The following is a 12710-nucleotide window of genomic DNA, read 5'->3' as shown; positions in this document are numbered from 1 at the left end:
CTTCCAAATAGGATGGCGAGTCACCAAAATGTTTCTCAGTAATTGGTACACATAATAAAAGCTTACTCCTTAGTGCTGTAGGAGATTCGAAATTATTTCACAGATGCTATTCGGGCCATCTAGTGGAAGAAACTCATTTTTAAATAGAAACTGCTCATATAAGCTTGCCAGTTCCTTTAGCTCATCATGATTTTATATGACAGGTCACATCTGATTTCGAACAAAAAATGTTTCTAAATTTCTAGTACACAGTGTAGACATTTGGAGAGAATCAAGCCAATTAGAAACGTCTTGCCAACATATGTGAATTGTCCAAAATGAACCTACAAATGACACCCTGAAATCCTCCAAAGCACTTGAGAGTGAGCATTTGACACCATGAGAATCACAGCAAATCCAAATTTTCCAAGAGCTCTATCAGTAATTTCCCACACAGCTAACAGGGCAGAAGCAAGGATTCCTTTGGGTATGTTTCCAAAAGGTCACACTGAGAAAAGATTTAAGAAAGAAAACACAGGATTCCAATAGCGATGTCTGTATCACATGAGTGTAGATGACCATATGCTGAGAAAAATACATACCCACAATGCCAACCTAAACTCCAAATGCAGACGGGAAAGGTGGTTGAAAGGAGACACAGAGCTTCGCAGCATCCAAACTAAAGGAGAAGAGGATATAGTAAAATCACAGCCACGCACAAAAAGCATTTATTAAATTGAACCTTTCACCTTCAGAAAAAGTACGAACAATGAAAACATAATTGAGGGCGCCTGGGTGGCTCAGTCGGTTGGGCGACTGCCTTCGGCTCAGGTCATGATCCTGGAGTCCCGGGATCGAGCCGCACATGGGGCTCCCTGCTCAGCGGGGAGTCTGCTTCTCCCTCTGCCCCTCCCCCCCTCACGTGCTCTCTCTTTCTCATTCTCTCTCTCAAATAAATAAAATCTTTAAAAAAAAAAAAAAGAAAACATAATTGAGGTCTGTGTCTAACGATATTGGTCCTACCATGGCACCCATTCATCCTTCAAAGACAGAGCAAGGCATGGGAAACACAGGCTCTAAGGAGGGCTCATCGTGTGCCGTGAAGACAGGCCGGCAGCTGGAGCAGCGCTTCCGATCAGAATGCCCAACGATCCCACCTCCCTGCCCCTGCCCTGAGCTCACTGACGTCCATCTCCTGAGCAGACTGCAAGGACAACAAAGGCGCAGACCCTTCTCTGTGTTTATATCCCAAGCCTAGAACAGTGCCTGACACATGGAAGCCACAATAAATACAAATAAGTGAAGTTTATGATATTTTAAACAAATCAAGGGAAGACCAAACTAGAGAGGCCAAACAATATTTAGGTTTAAAAGGCACGTATATTCTTATCAAGACAGCCTAATCCTAATTGTTGGCATTTTCTACAACAAGTAAGCATTTCTTCTGTCACATAAAATAAACAATGAGGGATAACCTGGCAATCAGCAAATTAACACTACCTTGTATAATATTCTCTATTTCTGATTATGAAAGTTACCCTTGTTCATTTTTGAAAATATGTAAATATCTGAAAAATATGAAGAAGGAAACAAAGATCACAGCCCCAAAATTCATTTTGGCCATTTTCTGCCAGTCACTTTCCTGAGTTCGTGAGAAAGGTACTTGTGTGAATAGGACTTCCTAACAGATCGGACTACACGCTAGCACACCCCCACTCCGCCACTCTGTAGCACTAGACAGTCCCCAAAGCCTATGTCAATGGGTGCATAATAAATGTGAGTTTCGTTGGAATCAGAATTTAATCATCGTGCATTCTTGGACATCACAGTCCTTTTCCGATGCCAGCGTCACAGAAAACAATACAGGTGAGTACGTTATACAAACACCTTGGCTGGCATTTCTGATGTCTTCCCCTTAGGGTCCATCACACATCACGGAGTCAGTTATATTGGAGGCATTCTCAACTTCTGACACGTTACCAACTCGATCACGGCAGTTTTTATTCTCATTTTTATGTCTTCCTGTATTGGCTCAGTTTTTTTTACAATGAGCATGTATTATTTTAATAATCAGGAAAAAAAATAGTTGTGTAATCTCCATTTAGAATACACCAAGATTCTGTTCTGGGAAGCACAAGTTCTTAGCCCCACGAATGCAAGCTCTCACACAGCAACTCACCATGAAGAACCGACTGCAGGAACCACCCAGAGTCAATTTCACCAAGGCCAACCAAGGAGACTTACTGTGAGTGCACGTGTGGTGGACATGACCAGTTCGCGGGAAACTGCCGCGATGACTCTGGAGAGGTTGTTTTCCACAGTGACGTCCGTCATGCTCGGCAGTAAGTTATAGCCTCTGTATATTCTAACGAGAAAAACACGGAGACTTAAACCCTACTACTAAAGCTTATGACACTTCCAAAATTCAAATGGCATTTCTAAGTTTAAGATTAAGGCCTATGAGAAGTTCTAGCAGTCTTGACTTTGACGTGACAGACAGACCGGAAGTGAACCCAGCCCAGTCTGCCCCAAGCACCCACGCCGTGGCACCCGGGCAGCGCTGCCCCGCCACAGCCTCACGGTCCCCTCTCCATCTGTCCAAAGCACTCATCTTTCAAACTTATAAGTTGAAAGAAATCCTTCTTGAAGCTAGTCCCGACTGCAGGAAAGACGAAAGTGTTGGTTCCACCGTGGGGCTGCCGCGGTGCTTCCCGAGACCACACTCACGGCACACACCGATTTCCACCCCTTGCTGAGGTTACAGATCCTGAGTCCCCGGCCCTGTCAGCAGAGCCCAAGCAGGATTAGTGCTGGATTCAGTTCTGAATCGCCCAGTGTCCTCAGAACCCAACAAAACTCAGAAGACTTCTCTTTTCTTCCCACATCAATTCTCAAACAGCAGGCAGCTAATAAGGTGCCAACGGCGCGGCTCAGCTGGCCACGGAGCTGGCCATGCAAGAACCAAATAACACAGCCAATGTCCAGAGGCCAGGCTGAGTTTGAAACGGGGAAGACTTTCAAAGTAGTAGTGAGTAAACCAATTTAATGCGATATTATACTCATCTCTGCTGGCATTTTCTGAACTGACGCTCAGAAACAGCAATTTACCCTAAGCTTGTTCAACTCCTGATGAGACCCTCTCACACTGCTTTTGCTTATCTTTAAGGAATATTTACCCCGAATCTTCTCAGAGAGAAGAAAAGACCACTTCTTAGGTTTACAAAAAGGAAATTCTCTGAGAAAATTATGTCCATGTGTTTTTTTAAAGCAATCTTTACGTGAGATGTTATCTACTGAGAAATAACTTCCAAATCTGACGAGCTGAGTTCCAAATTCACAACAAAAGCATCAAGCAAATATCTCAGCCTTGACAGCTAAGCTTTTAAAAAAAACTGCCACTAACAAACAGGAGAGCTACATATAAAACTCATTTTTAAAATAACATTTAAAACACAGAGAGTTAAATTGCATGAGATAGTCTTTTATGATCACCTCTGCAGCCTTCTTTGCAAACTAAAATTCGAAGGAATGATTGCTTCATTAAAGCGTTTCTGCACTAACAAGTTCCACAGTCTGTGCTCGTCTGAGGCCCGACAAGAGCAGGCTGTGTGCCGCCAACGGCAACAGCATTTAAAAGCTTCTCACAACCAACGTGAATAGTAGTAAGTGCAAAGCATTGCACCAGTGACAACCCTAACTAACCCTGCCCAGCCCCCTAACAGTTGGGGATAGAGCACACAGACAGAGTGATAGAGTGAAAACATTATCGGACAAGGTTTTAAATAAGACACAGCATAAGCATCACACACAAAACACACTTATGAGTACGTGGCTGGTAGTAAACGGATTAGAAGATTCATGAAGTCCTCGCTGTGACTATGGCCGAGCTTCCTAAATGAAGATGGGCGGCGGATCCCAGAAAGGACAGACACCCTACCAAGGAGAGCACCTATGCAAATGCCCTCACCTGAAGCTTCTTCTGTAGAAAGCACAAAGTGTCAGGAAAGTCCCCCTCCCACCCATGACGTCAGGCCACACACGGCACACGTACCTGGTGATGGTGCTGACGGAGAAGTGAGAGGGAGGCTGCGTCTCATGCATGAGGAGCTTCAGGTAAACACTGCTTTGATCCCTCGCCACAGCCACGACGGGGTCAGCTTGCCCTTGGTCGCACTTATAGAATAGCTTTGGGACAAGCCTACCGTAGAAGTAAAGTATATTTACTGACGGAAGTCTCTGAAACTCACCTGTGATGCACCACCCTCCTCTGTTGAGGTGGGGAAGCCTGCAGCATGGTCTACCCACTAACAGCAGCTCCCTCCTTTAGGGGGCCCTCCAGGCCAGCAGAGCGGGGCTGCCCGTCCCAGGACCAATTGCCCACATACCGGTCACACCAACCCTGATATAACGAGGCGCTGCACTTCCTTTCTGTCCATTGTGGGATTAAGTACCTTTCTCTACATATAATAAAATGCTCTGAGTTAAAGTTCTATTTCCAGTCCTCTTGAGCAAGATGAATAGGTACATGAAGCCACTGTCCACGGAAAGTACTGAGCACAGAGCAGATCTGAATGCCAGGGGCCGGCCCTTACTCCCTTTTGCAATTCTGCCTGCAAAACCAGCCCACACACTCCCAGATGGCAAAGCTCCAGCAGACGTCCCTCACAGATCTACACTCCACTCAAAAGCAGAATACAGGCAACATTTCCCAAAAGAACAGAAGGGCTCGTTTCTGCAATGGACAGGGCATGTTCTGCATGAGTGTACTCATACCCTTGTGGACAGGGCTCATAACTCTTAGAAACCACCGTTTCATCACATTGCAAACCCCAGTATCCTTGATTAAAATCTCTCTTCTGTGGAGATATGATCACAAGTACAACTTTTTTCTAAGGTAAAATAAATGGCTGTCATTTGCAGAAAGTGGGAAAGGCCCAAAATCGTTGATTAGGTAAGTCATACTAACCCAGCTAAGTGCACGAAAAGGAACACCTCACAAGTAAACAAAGAAATATGCAAATGACAACATTGAAAACAGAAAAGATATACATCAAGGGCGCCTGAGTGGCTCTGTCACTAAGCATCTGCCTTCAGCTCAGGTCATGATCCCAGGGTCCGGGGCTCGAGCCCCGCATCGGGCTCCCTACTCAGCAGGAAGCCTGCTCCTCCTTCTCCCACTCCCCCTGCTTGTGTTCCCTCTCTCGCTGTCTGTCAAATAAATAAATAAGAAATCTTTAAAAAAAAAAAAGATATACATCAAAATGGAACTTTGGTTTTGAGTAGTTTGATCACAGAGATTTTTATTTCCTATTTTATATTTTCCCTAAATTTTGCTCAGCAAACATGTGTTATTACTTTTAAAAGATAAGTTATTTTAAAAAGAAATGCCAATTTCTGCCTCAACAATTGACAGGTATTTAATTTTTTTGAAATTTTTTTTGGTGAGAAGAATCGGGCACAATCATATTCTGGTCATTAAGAAGTAGAGACTGGTATGTTTCTGGACAGCAATTTCACAGGAAGTACCAAAACCCATAAGAAATCCACTTCTAGGTACTGACCCAAAAGAAATGAGAACATATGTCCACACGACATCTTGTGGGCAAATGTTCAGCCAGCACAATCCATAGTAGCCAAAAAAGTGGAAGTAATATCAATCATCTGGTGACTGGGTAAAGAAAAGACAGTGTCGCCCCTGTAATGGAGAACTATGTACAAGGCAATAAAAGGAACGCACTCCGGGCACACATGACAGGATGGACAAACCCTGAAAACTAAGGGGGAAAAGCCAGAGGCAAAAGTCCATCTACTGTATGATCCCCTTTATATAACATGTCCAGAAAAGGAAGTGGATTCGTGATTGCATGTGGGCACAAGGAAGCTTTCTGGGGTAATGGAAATGTTCTAAAACTGGGATCGTGGTGATGGCTACACAAATCTGTAAGTTTACTACTAATCATTAAATCGTACACTTAAAATGGGTGAATGTTAAGGGATATAAAAGCATTACTTCAGTAAAGCTATGAAAAATTAAAAAAAAAAAAAAAAGCAACAACAACATCAGAAAGCTTGGCCTAGTAACTCAACTTCCAGGAATTAATTCTAAGGAAAAAAATGTACACAAAAACATTTGTGTATAACCGTATTCATGAGCATTATCATTATCTAAGTCAAAGAAAACTTAGCACCCAATCAAATAATATTTACATGAAAGTTTATCGCAACTACAAGAATAAACTACTGGTCACTAACTACAATTTCTCTTTCTGAAACAGCATGCATAGCCTTCACTGATCTCACTCTGTATGACACGTCATGCACTTCAGTACAAACATATGAACATATCTGCGCACAGGGTGCGGCCCTAGACATCACTGGTGGCCACAGGTTTTTTTTACAGCACTTCCTTCACAGCAGGAAGATGTAATAAGATATTACGTGGAAATGATCAGATCACAAAATTGCACGTACACTTGGTCCTAGTTCTGAAGAGACTCGTACACAGGATATACCTCAACATGTTCACAGTGATTATCTCCAGTGACAGAACTGAAGGAGACTTCTATTTTCTTCTTCGTGCTCTTCTCTATATTCCAAACTTCTGACAGTGAAAGCGCATCACTTTTACAGCAGGAGGCTAGCCCTGTTTTCACCCTCACTTCTGACTCCTGGGCGGTAAATAGTATCTTGTCTGATAGTTTCAGAGGAGCTGAAAGTGAGCGCCAGGATCTGGGAATGCTGACCTACTCCCTAGATGACCCAGCTCCCCTCCTCCTACCACCTAGCACTTCCACCACGAAAGTGAGCAAAGAGAGAAAATGCGTGGTAAATACCTCATCAAAGCTGCTGCGGCAACGTGCCGCACCCTGGGGTCCTCGTCCCCGAGCAGATAGATGACGACGTCATGCAACACTCGTTCTTGCAGTTTTAAAAGCTTCAGAGAGAAGGATAAAAAAACTAGATATGACGTCTGTCTTTAACCCAATTTCAGGTAAGATACTCTGGAAGGCCAGTGAGGAAGAACTCACGATCACCAGACTTAAATTCACACACAACAAACACGACTGTCAAGACCTGAATCGCACAGTCGATCTAGAACAGAGCGCGCTCAGAGGAGAACCACACCCCGGGAAAGCGCAACTCCTAGAAATTACGACACGGCCTCACAACAATGAACTGCTTACCCCTGTGTAATGATGGGCCCCTCTGTGCAGGTTTTCTGCTTTTGCCTCCAAAAAGCTCACCAACCTAACAAAAGAACATTTTTAACACGAAACAATTTAGTGAGTCCACAGACACCCACCGTCGGCCTGCACGACCCTGACACACAGGACACAGAAGGCGGCTGCTCCGGAGGGGGCTGGGCCAGCCACCGAGAAGGCCGGAGAGAGAACACCTCGTCAGACCCACAGAAGGACGAAGGTTTTTAAGTAAGTAGAGTTCATATTCCCATCCTCATTTCAGACTCAGTAAACCGTTTTCTTCAAAATACATATCACTGTCTATTACTGTGAGAGACTCCAAGTGGCCTCAGAGTGAGCTCAGCCACCAGGGAAGGTGAGTGCGGATGGACTGTGGGGAGCCCCGCATGGCCTCGGGCAGGTTCCTTGCCCCCTCCCCAGGGTCCTTCCCAGCGGGCGGAGCTGAGAGGAACCCCTCATTCACGGAGATGTTCTGAGGTAAAAAGAAACTAACCACTAACCACTCAGGGCACTAGCCCTGAGCCTGGCACATAACGAGCACTCTACAATAGCGGCTTGAAAAACACCCAAATGCCTGGGTAATAAAAGAAATTTCCCCTTCTAAAAGAGAGCACTGAAAGAAAACATCTTAAACCAAACTTATTCCTAGAAAATGCAGAAGGCATCAAGTTATTTTTAATTGCAACCGCACAGACGGGCTGTCTGACCTAAGTTCGGTATAAGGAGGACGACATTCCTTTTGTACACACAAGCAGGGGTGACAGAAGTCTGAGTTCTCTTGTTCCCGCCATCCAGGATGCTCAGATGACTGAGACCACCAGAAAGATCTACTCCTCTGCCCGTATTTTAAAACTGCAAGCACAGAGCAAGCTGAGGAGGAAACCAGCATCAGCTCTCCACGCCACCCAGATTCCCAACTCACAGGTTACTCGACGACCATCACGAATCAGTACTAGGAGCAACTGACCCAGGCCTTTCAATTCCTGGCTCGAACTCCCAGCAGCTTGGGTTTACAGACCTAAGGAACCTGATTCATCACTTACCTAAAGTCAATCTCTGCAAGAGTTTCCAAAAGTTCTGTCCTCACCAGCCAGTAGGAACTATCCCTCAAGGTCAGCATGTCGGTGATCAGCTGTAATCCCAATTCACTATAGCTACTGCTGCAGAGACTCATGACACAGTGCTGGAAGACAAGGCCGTCGCGGGATGGCGTCGGGGTCAACCCCGTGCCATCACTGCCTCCTGACAGTTATGACATAACGCCTCCATATACCCGTTTCCTCTTCTTCTAACCACAGCAGGGATGCTGCATTTTTCCCACATCTCTCAGAAATGGCATTAACTCAAGTTTAAAACTGAATGTGTCCCTTCCACATCACTTTCCTTCTTCCTCTGCTGTCGTGGGCACGGCCTCTACTCCCAGACACCAATTTCACGACCATGGATCGGGGTAAACGACTCCATTCTAAAACAAGTCTCAGACCCGGTCCGACAGGGGACCCGTGCCCTTTGCTAAGCGGCCGTGTACGCCGCAGCCCCCCAACAACGGCATAGCCCCCATGGCCACGCCCTTCCCACCCCTCAGTGCACACGTGGGCACTTCTATACAGCAGATGGGGGCTGACTCGGGGCCAGCAACCTGCTGTGCCCCTGGAGAAACAGACTGACTGAAACCTGGCGCACATTTGGAACTAAGGAACAATTCTGGCCATGAAATTTTCAAAAGGGACGGTATCCTATTCGTTTCACAACTGTTGGGTTTTTGCTTTGATTTTTACGGGTTAATTTTTGCTGTTGTTGATCGGCCAGTTGTGATTTACTGATCAGCTAATCTATAGAGGTTCACCACGCTGCCGCGTGAAGGCTGGAGGCACTGCAGGGACACAACACAGAGGTCACTAAATAACCTCGAGACTCCCCTTGACTCCGCCCTGTGGGCCCGAGAGCGCCAGTGGTGTTTAATTCAACAGGTTTTACCCTTCGTGTTGGCAAAGTATATTTCTAAATAGACCCTTTAGGAAAAGGAACATTTCAAAGAAACACTGAGTACTGAAACTTACACCACACTCTATTAAATAAACCTTTACTGGTGATGCTTTCTTTCTGCAGCGGAGTGATGGACACATGCACGTTTACTATTGTTTACAGTTTTAGAACGTCTAGCACTATTTAGTATTAAGCCCAATTTTAGTTATCACAATGGTAAGATCCCCACTAACCAGAGAACCGATTCCCACAGAAGATCGTGCTTACCCTCACAGCTGTACAAGCCAGCTTGCAAGTCACAGAAGATTCATCCTTCAGAGTTTTCTGCAGCAAAGGAATGCAGTCCGCCAGAGAAAATGTATTTCCTGACCAGAAGAGCAAACAGCAAGTGCCTTTATGTAACCTTGAACTTGGGCATTCTACCTAGAAGATACCCTGAAAACTCTGCTATTACCTGTCAGGGTCCTGATGGTGCTCATCCAGTCTCCCACTTGGAAGCGGGATCTGCTGAGGATGGAGGCAATGAGGGTCCCACAGAGAACGGCCGTGGCTCCTCTGACCTGGGGGTCTCCGTGGTCGATGTAGTTCAGGATGTCTGACACGTACTGCTCCTCTGTGGAGAGAAATGCCCAGCCACTGTACAAGCCCCTACCATCAATTTTTTATCTCAGAATAAAAGCTTCATTCTCAGGGAAGAAAAAAAAAAGGGTGAGGAGGCAATCCAAATCCAGAAGAGACTTGAATGTGACAGCCATGAGTGGTAAAGAAAATATTGTGGGGTTTAAAGATTCTAGATTCATCATAGCTCTGATACCACTTCAACACAATCAATGTTCTGGATTATAATTCCAGGCTGCAGGCCAATAATCAAAATTCCAAGATTTCACTTCAAAAAAAAAACAGACTAGAGAAACTCAAACTAGTCCACACTTACCTAATATGAATTCAAAAGCACAAATGTGTTCCCTCGCCCAAAGAAAGGGAGGGAATGGGAGGGTTATTTTAGAAGTGCAGCCCCACCCCCATTTATTCCAACAGGAGAGAGTGTCCCAGCGTGTGTGCTACAGGGGCCGGATCTGCTGCTGTTCTGCTCGCCCTCGGGTCCCGCTTGTCTCTGAGTGTGAACATCTGGCCCCACAGAGTGTGACCCAAAGCAATTTTGATTATACGCAATTTGTGCTTTTGGTATAAATCCAATATGTATGTAAAGTGGCTCTTACATTCCCACATTATCTATTGTCTCATCATGTGTGTTTAAAGGAAACAACTGCATCGACAGGGAGTCCAAAAAGCAAAAACGTTACTATTTATGTGTTTTATATGGAGCTACAACTCAGTTCAGAAATACCACAAGTTAACTCAAAACACGTACTACTCTAAACTAAAACAGCCAAGACAGTTTGACATAGTTTTTGAAGGATTAAACATGAGGGACAAGCCGTGAACTTGTAACATACCAGGGTACTCCATGGTGTCAAGAGGTACTTTATAAAGTTTGCTGAAGAAAGACTCAGGATGAAGGGCCACGGCTGCCCCCACACAGCTGAGCGCCAGCGCCTTCACGCTGACCCTCACGTCCCTGTCCGGAACCAGCACTGCAAGGAAACCACCGAGGTCACCTTCAAAGCAGCCAACATGTAGTTTCCACAGAAACAAAAGCAGACCCACCAACCCTGCTCCCCCATCAGCCCCTCCCTTCTCCCATCAGTCAGCGAAAGCCGCCGCTCGGCCCAGACTCTAGGCCCTCCCTCTGCCACGGCAATGAGGCACGAATCAGTCACCAAGCTGACCCTGAGACCTCAGTATTTCCTTCAGCTCTGTCCCTGCCTTTCTTCTTTGTTGTTGTTTTTTCTGTTTGTCTGTTTTAATTTTATTATGTTATGTTAATCACCCTACAATACCTCATTAGTTTCTGATGCGTACGACACCCAGTGCTCCCTGCAGTACGTGCCTCCTTAATGCCCGGCACCGGGCTCACCAGCCCCCCGCCCCTCTGGAACCCTCAGTTTGTTTCCCGGAGTCCGTCGTCTCTCGTGGCTCATCCCCCTCCGACGCCCCACTTTCCCTTCCTTCTCCCAGTGCCCTCCGTGCCATTCCTCACGTTCCACCTGTACCTGCCTTTCTACACTTACCATTTTTTTCCCCAGTCAGCAAAAATGAAGCAGAGAGAAGGCGGACACAATGGACAAGAGGAACAGATTCGTCGTCGGTAGACTGTCCTACGTCACCTTTGATCCGGCAAGGCTACAACAAAGAAAGTGACGCTTGTTTGTCTTAGGATCAAGGAACCCATACACTCACTCACTAGTGTGTTTAACAAACAGGTCCAGAGCAGCAATTATGCCAGGTGCTGGGGACACAGAGATGCCCATCTTTGTCACACACAAGCCTGGCCTCACAGACCACGGTGGAGCAGAATCAGAGCGCGGTCAGAGGCAGCTAAGCCGCAGGGCCACGTGGGCGGTGGCAGGGATGAGCTCAGTGTGCAGGGAGGGCACTCTGGAGACAGGGCAGCTGGGAGCCGGCACTCCGGAGAGGCTGCTCGGCAAAGGACAGCATGAGCCACCATCTATAGGACAAGGGGAAGCTACTTAAGCGCAAGCAAGAGCCCTGGGAATGCCCAGAGCTGAGAGGGAGCAGACCTGGCTGGAGCGGGACCTGGGAGGAAGTGCGGAAGCTACAGGATGACTGAGCATCTACAGAGGAACTAAGTACAAAAAACTGTTTCCTGCCCTCAAGGAATTTAAAATTAAGGGAAGACAAGACACTTACAGCAGTTCAATGGATAAGTCAACAACAACAAAAAAGCCCAAACCTGATTAAAAACTGAGCAAAGGACTTGAACAGACATTTCTCCAAAGACAACATACAAATCACCAGTAAGCATGGGAAAAGATGTCCCACATCACTCATCACTAGGAAAACGCAGGTCAAAACCACAGTGATATACAACCTTACTCCCAGTAGGGTGGCTACGCTCAAATAAAGCCAGAAAATGACAAGCCTTGGAGAGGACGTGGGGAAACTGGAACCCTGTGCACGGCCGGTGGGAACACAAACTGGTGCAGCCCCTGTGGAAAACGGTGCGGAGGGTCCTCAAAAAAACCTAAAACTAGAACTACCAGAGGACCCTGAAATTCCACTTCTGGGTGTATACCCAAAAGAACTGAGAGCAGGGTCTTGAAGAGATGCCTGTATCCCCATGTTCACAGCAGCCAAAAGACAGAAGTAACCCAACTGCCCATCAACGGATGAACAGAAAACCAAAATGGAGTCCATCTGCACAGTGGGATATTATTCAGTGTCAGAGAGCAAGGGAATCCTGACACCTGCTATAACACAGATGAACCCTGAGGACATTATACCCAGTGAAATAAGCCAGTCACAAAAGAACACTGCATGGTTCCACCTGTATGCGCTTCCTGGGGTAGTCACATCCACAGAGACACAAAGTAGGTGGTGGGAGCCAGCAGCTGGGAGGAGGGAGGAATGGGGAGTTAGTGGTTAAGGGGGACAGAGTTTCAATCTGGGAAGAGGAAAAGA

The 12710-nt window shown here is 46.1% G+C and overlaps 1 protein-coding gene across 4 annotated transcripts in view; it reads right to left on the bottom strand.

Annotated features, from left to right (window-relative positions):
* The window catches only part of HTT (huntingtin), a 136443-nt gene that overhangs the window by 74693 nt on the left and 49040 nt on the right, over positions 1–12710 (bottom strand). For all 4 annotated transcript variants that reach the window (XR_003520794.2, XM_027598953.2, XM_027598952.2 and 1 more), the window contains 10 exons: positions 11300–11411; positions 10625–10762; positions 9622–9780; positions 9435–9532; positions 8225–8364; positions 7164–7227; positions 6813–6913; positions 4031–4177; positions 2224–2344; positions 582–658 (listed from right to left, as the gene is read on the bottom strand). Coding sequence is in view for 3 of the 4 variants with exons in the window: in XM_027598953.2 (XP_027454754.1) it covers positions 582–658; positions 2224–2344; positions 4031–4177; positions 6813–6913; positions 7164–7227; positions 8225–8364; positions 9435–9532; positions 9622–9780; positions 10625–10762; positions 11300–11411 (1157 nt within the window). In the remaining variant the exon portion in view is untranslated. The remainder of the gene's footprint in view (positions 1–581; positions 659–2223; positions 2345–4030; positions 4178–6812; positions 6914–7163; positions 7228–8224; positions 8365–9434; positions 9533–9621; positions 9781–10624; positions 10763–11299; positions 11412–12710) is intronic.

Source organism: Zalophus californianus, chromosome 2 (assembly GCF_009762305.2).
Source record: "Zalophus californianus isolate mZalCal1 chromosome 2, mZalCal1.pri.v2, whole genome shotgun sequence".
Lineage (NCBI taxonomy): Eukaryota > Metazoa > Chordata > Mammalia > Carnivora > Otariidae > Zalophus > Zalophus californianus.
The sequence above is the reverse complement of the archived record's forward strand: the minus strand, read 5'-3'. Positions and strand labels throughout refer to the sequence as shown.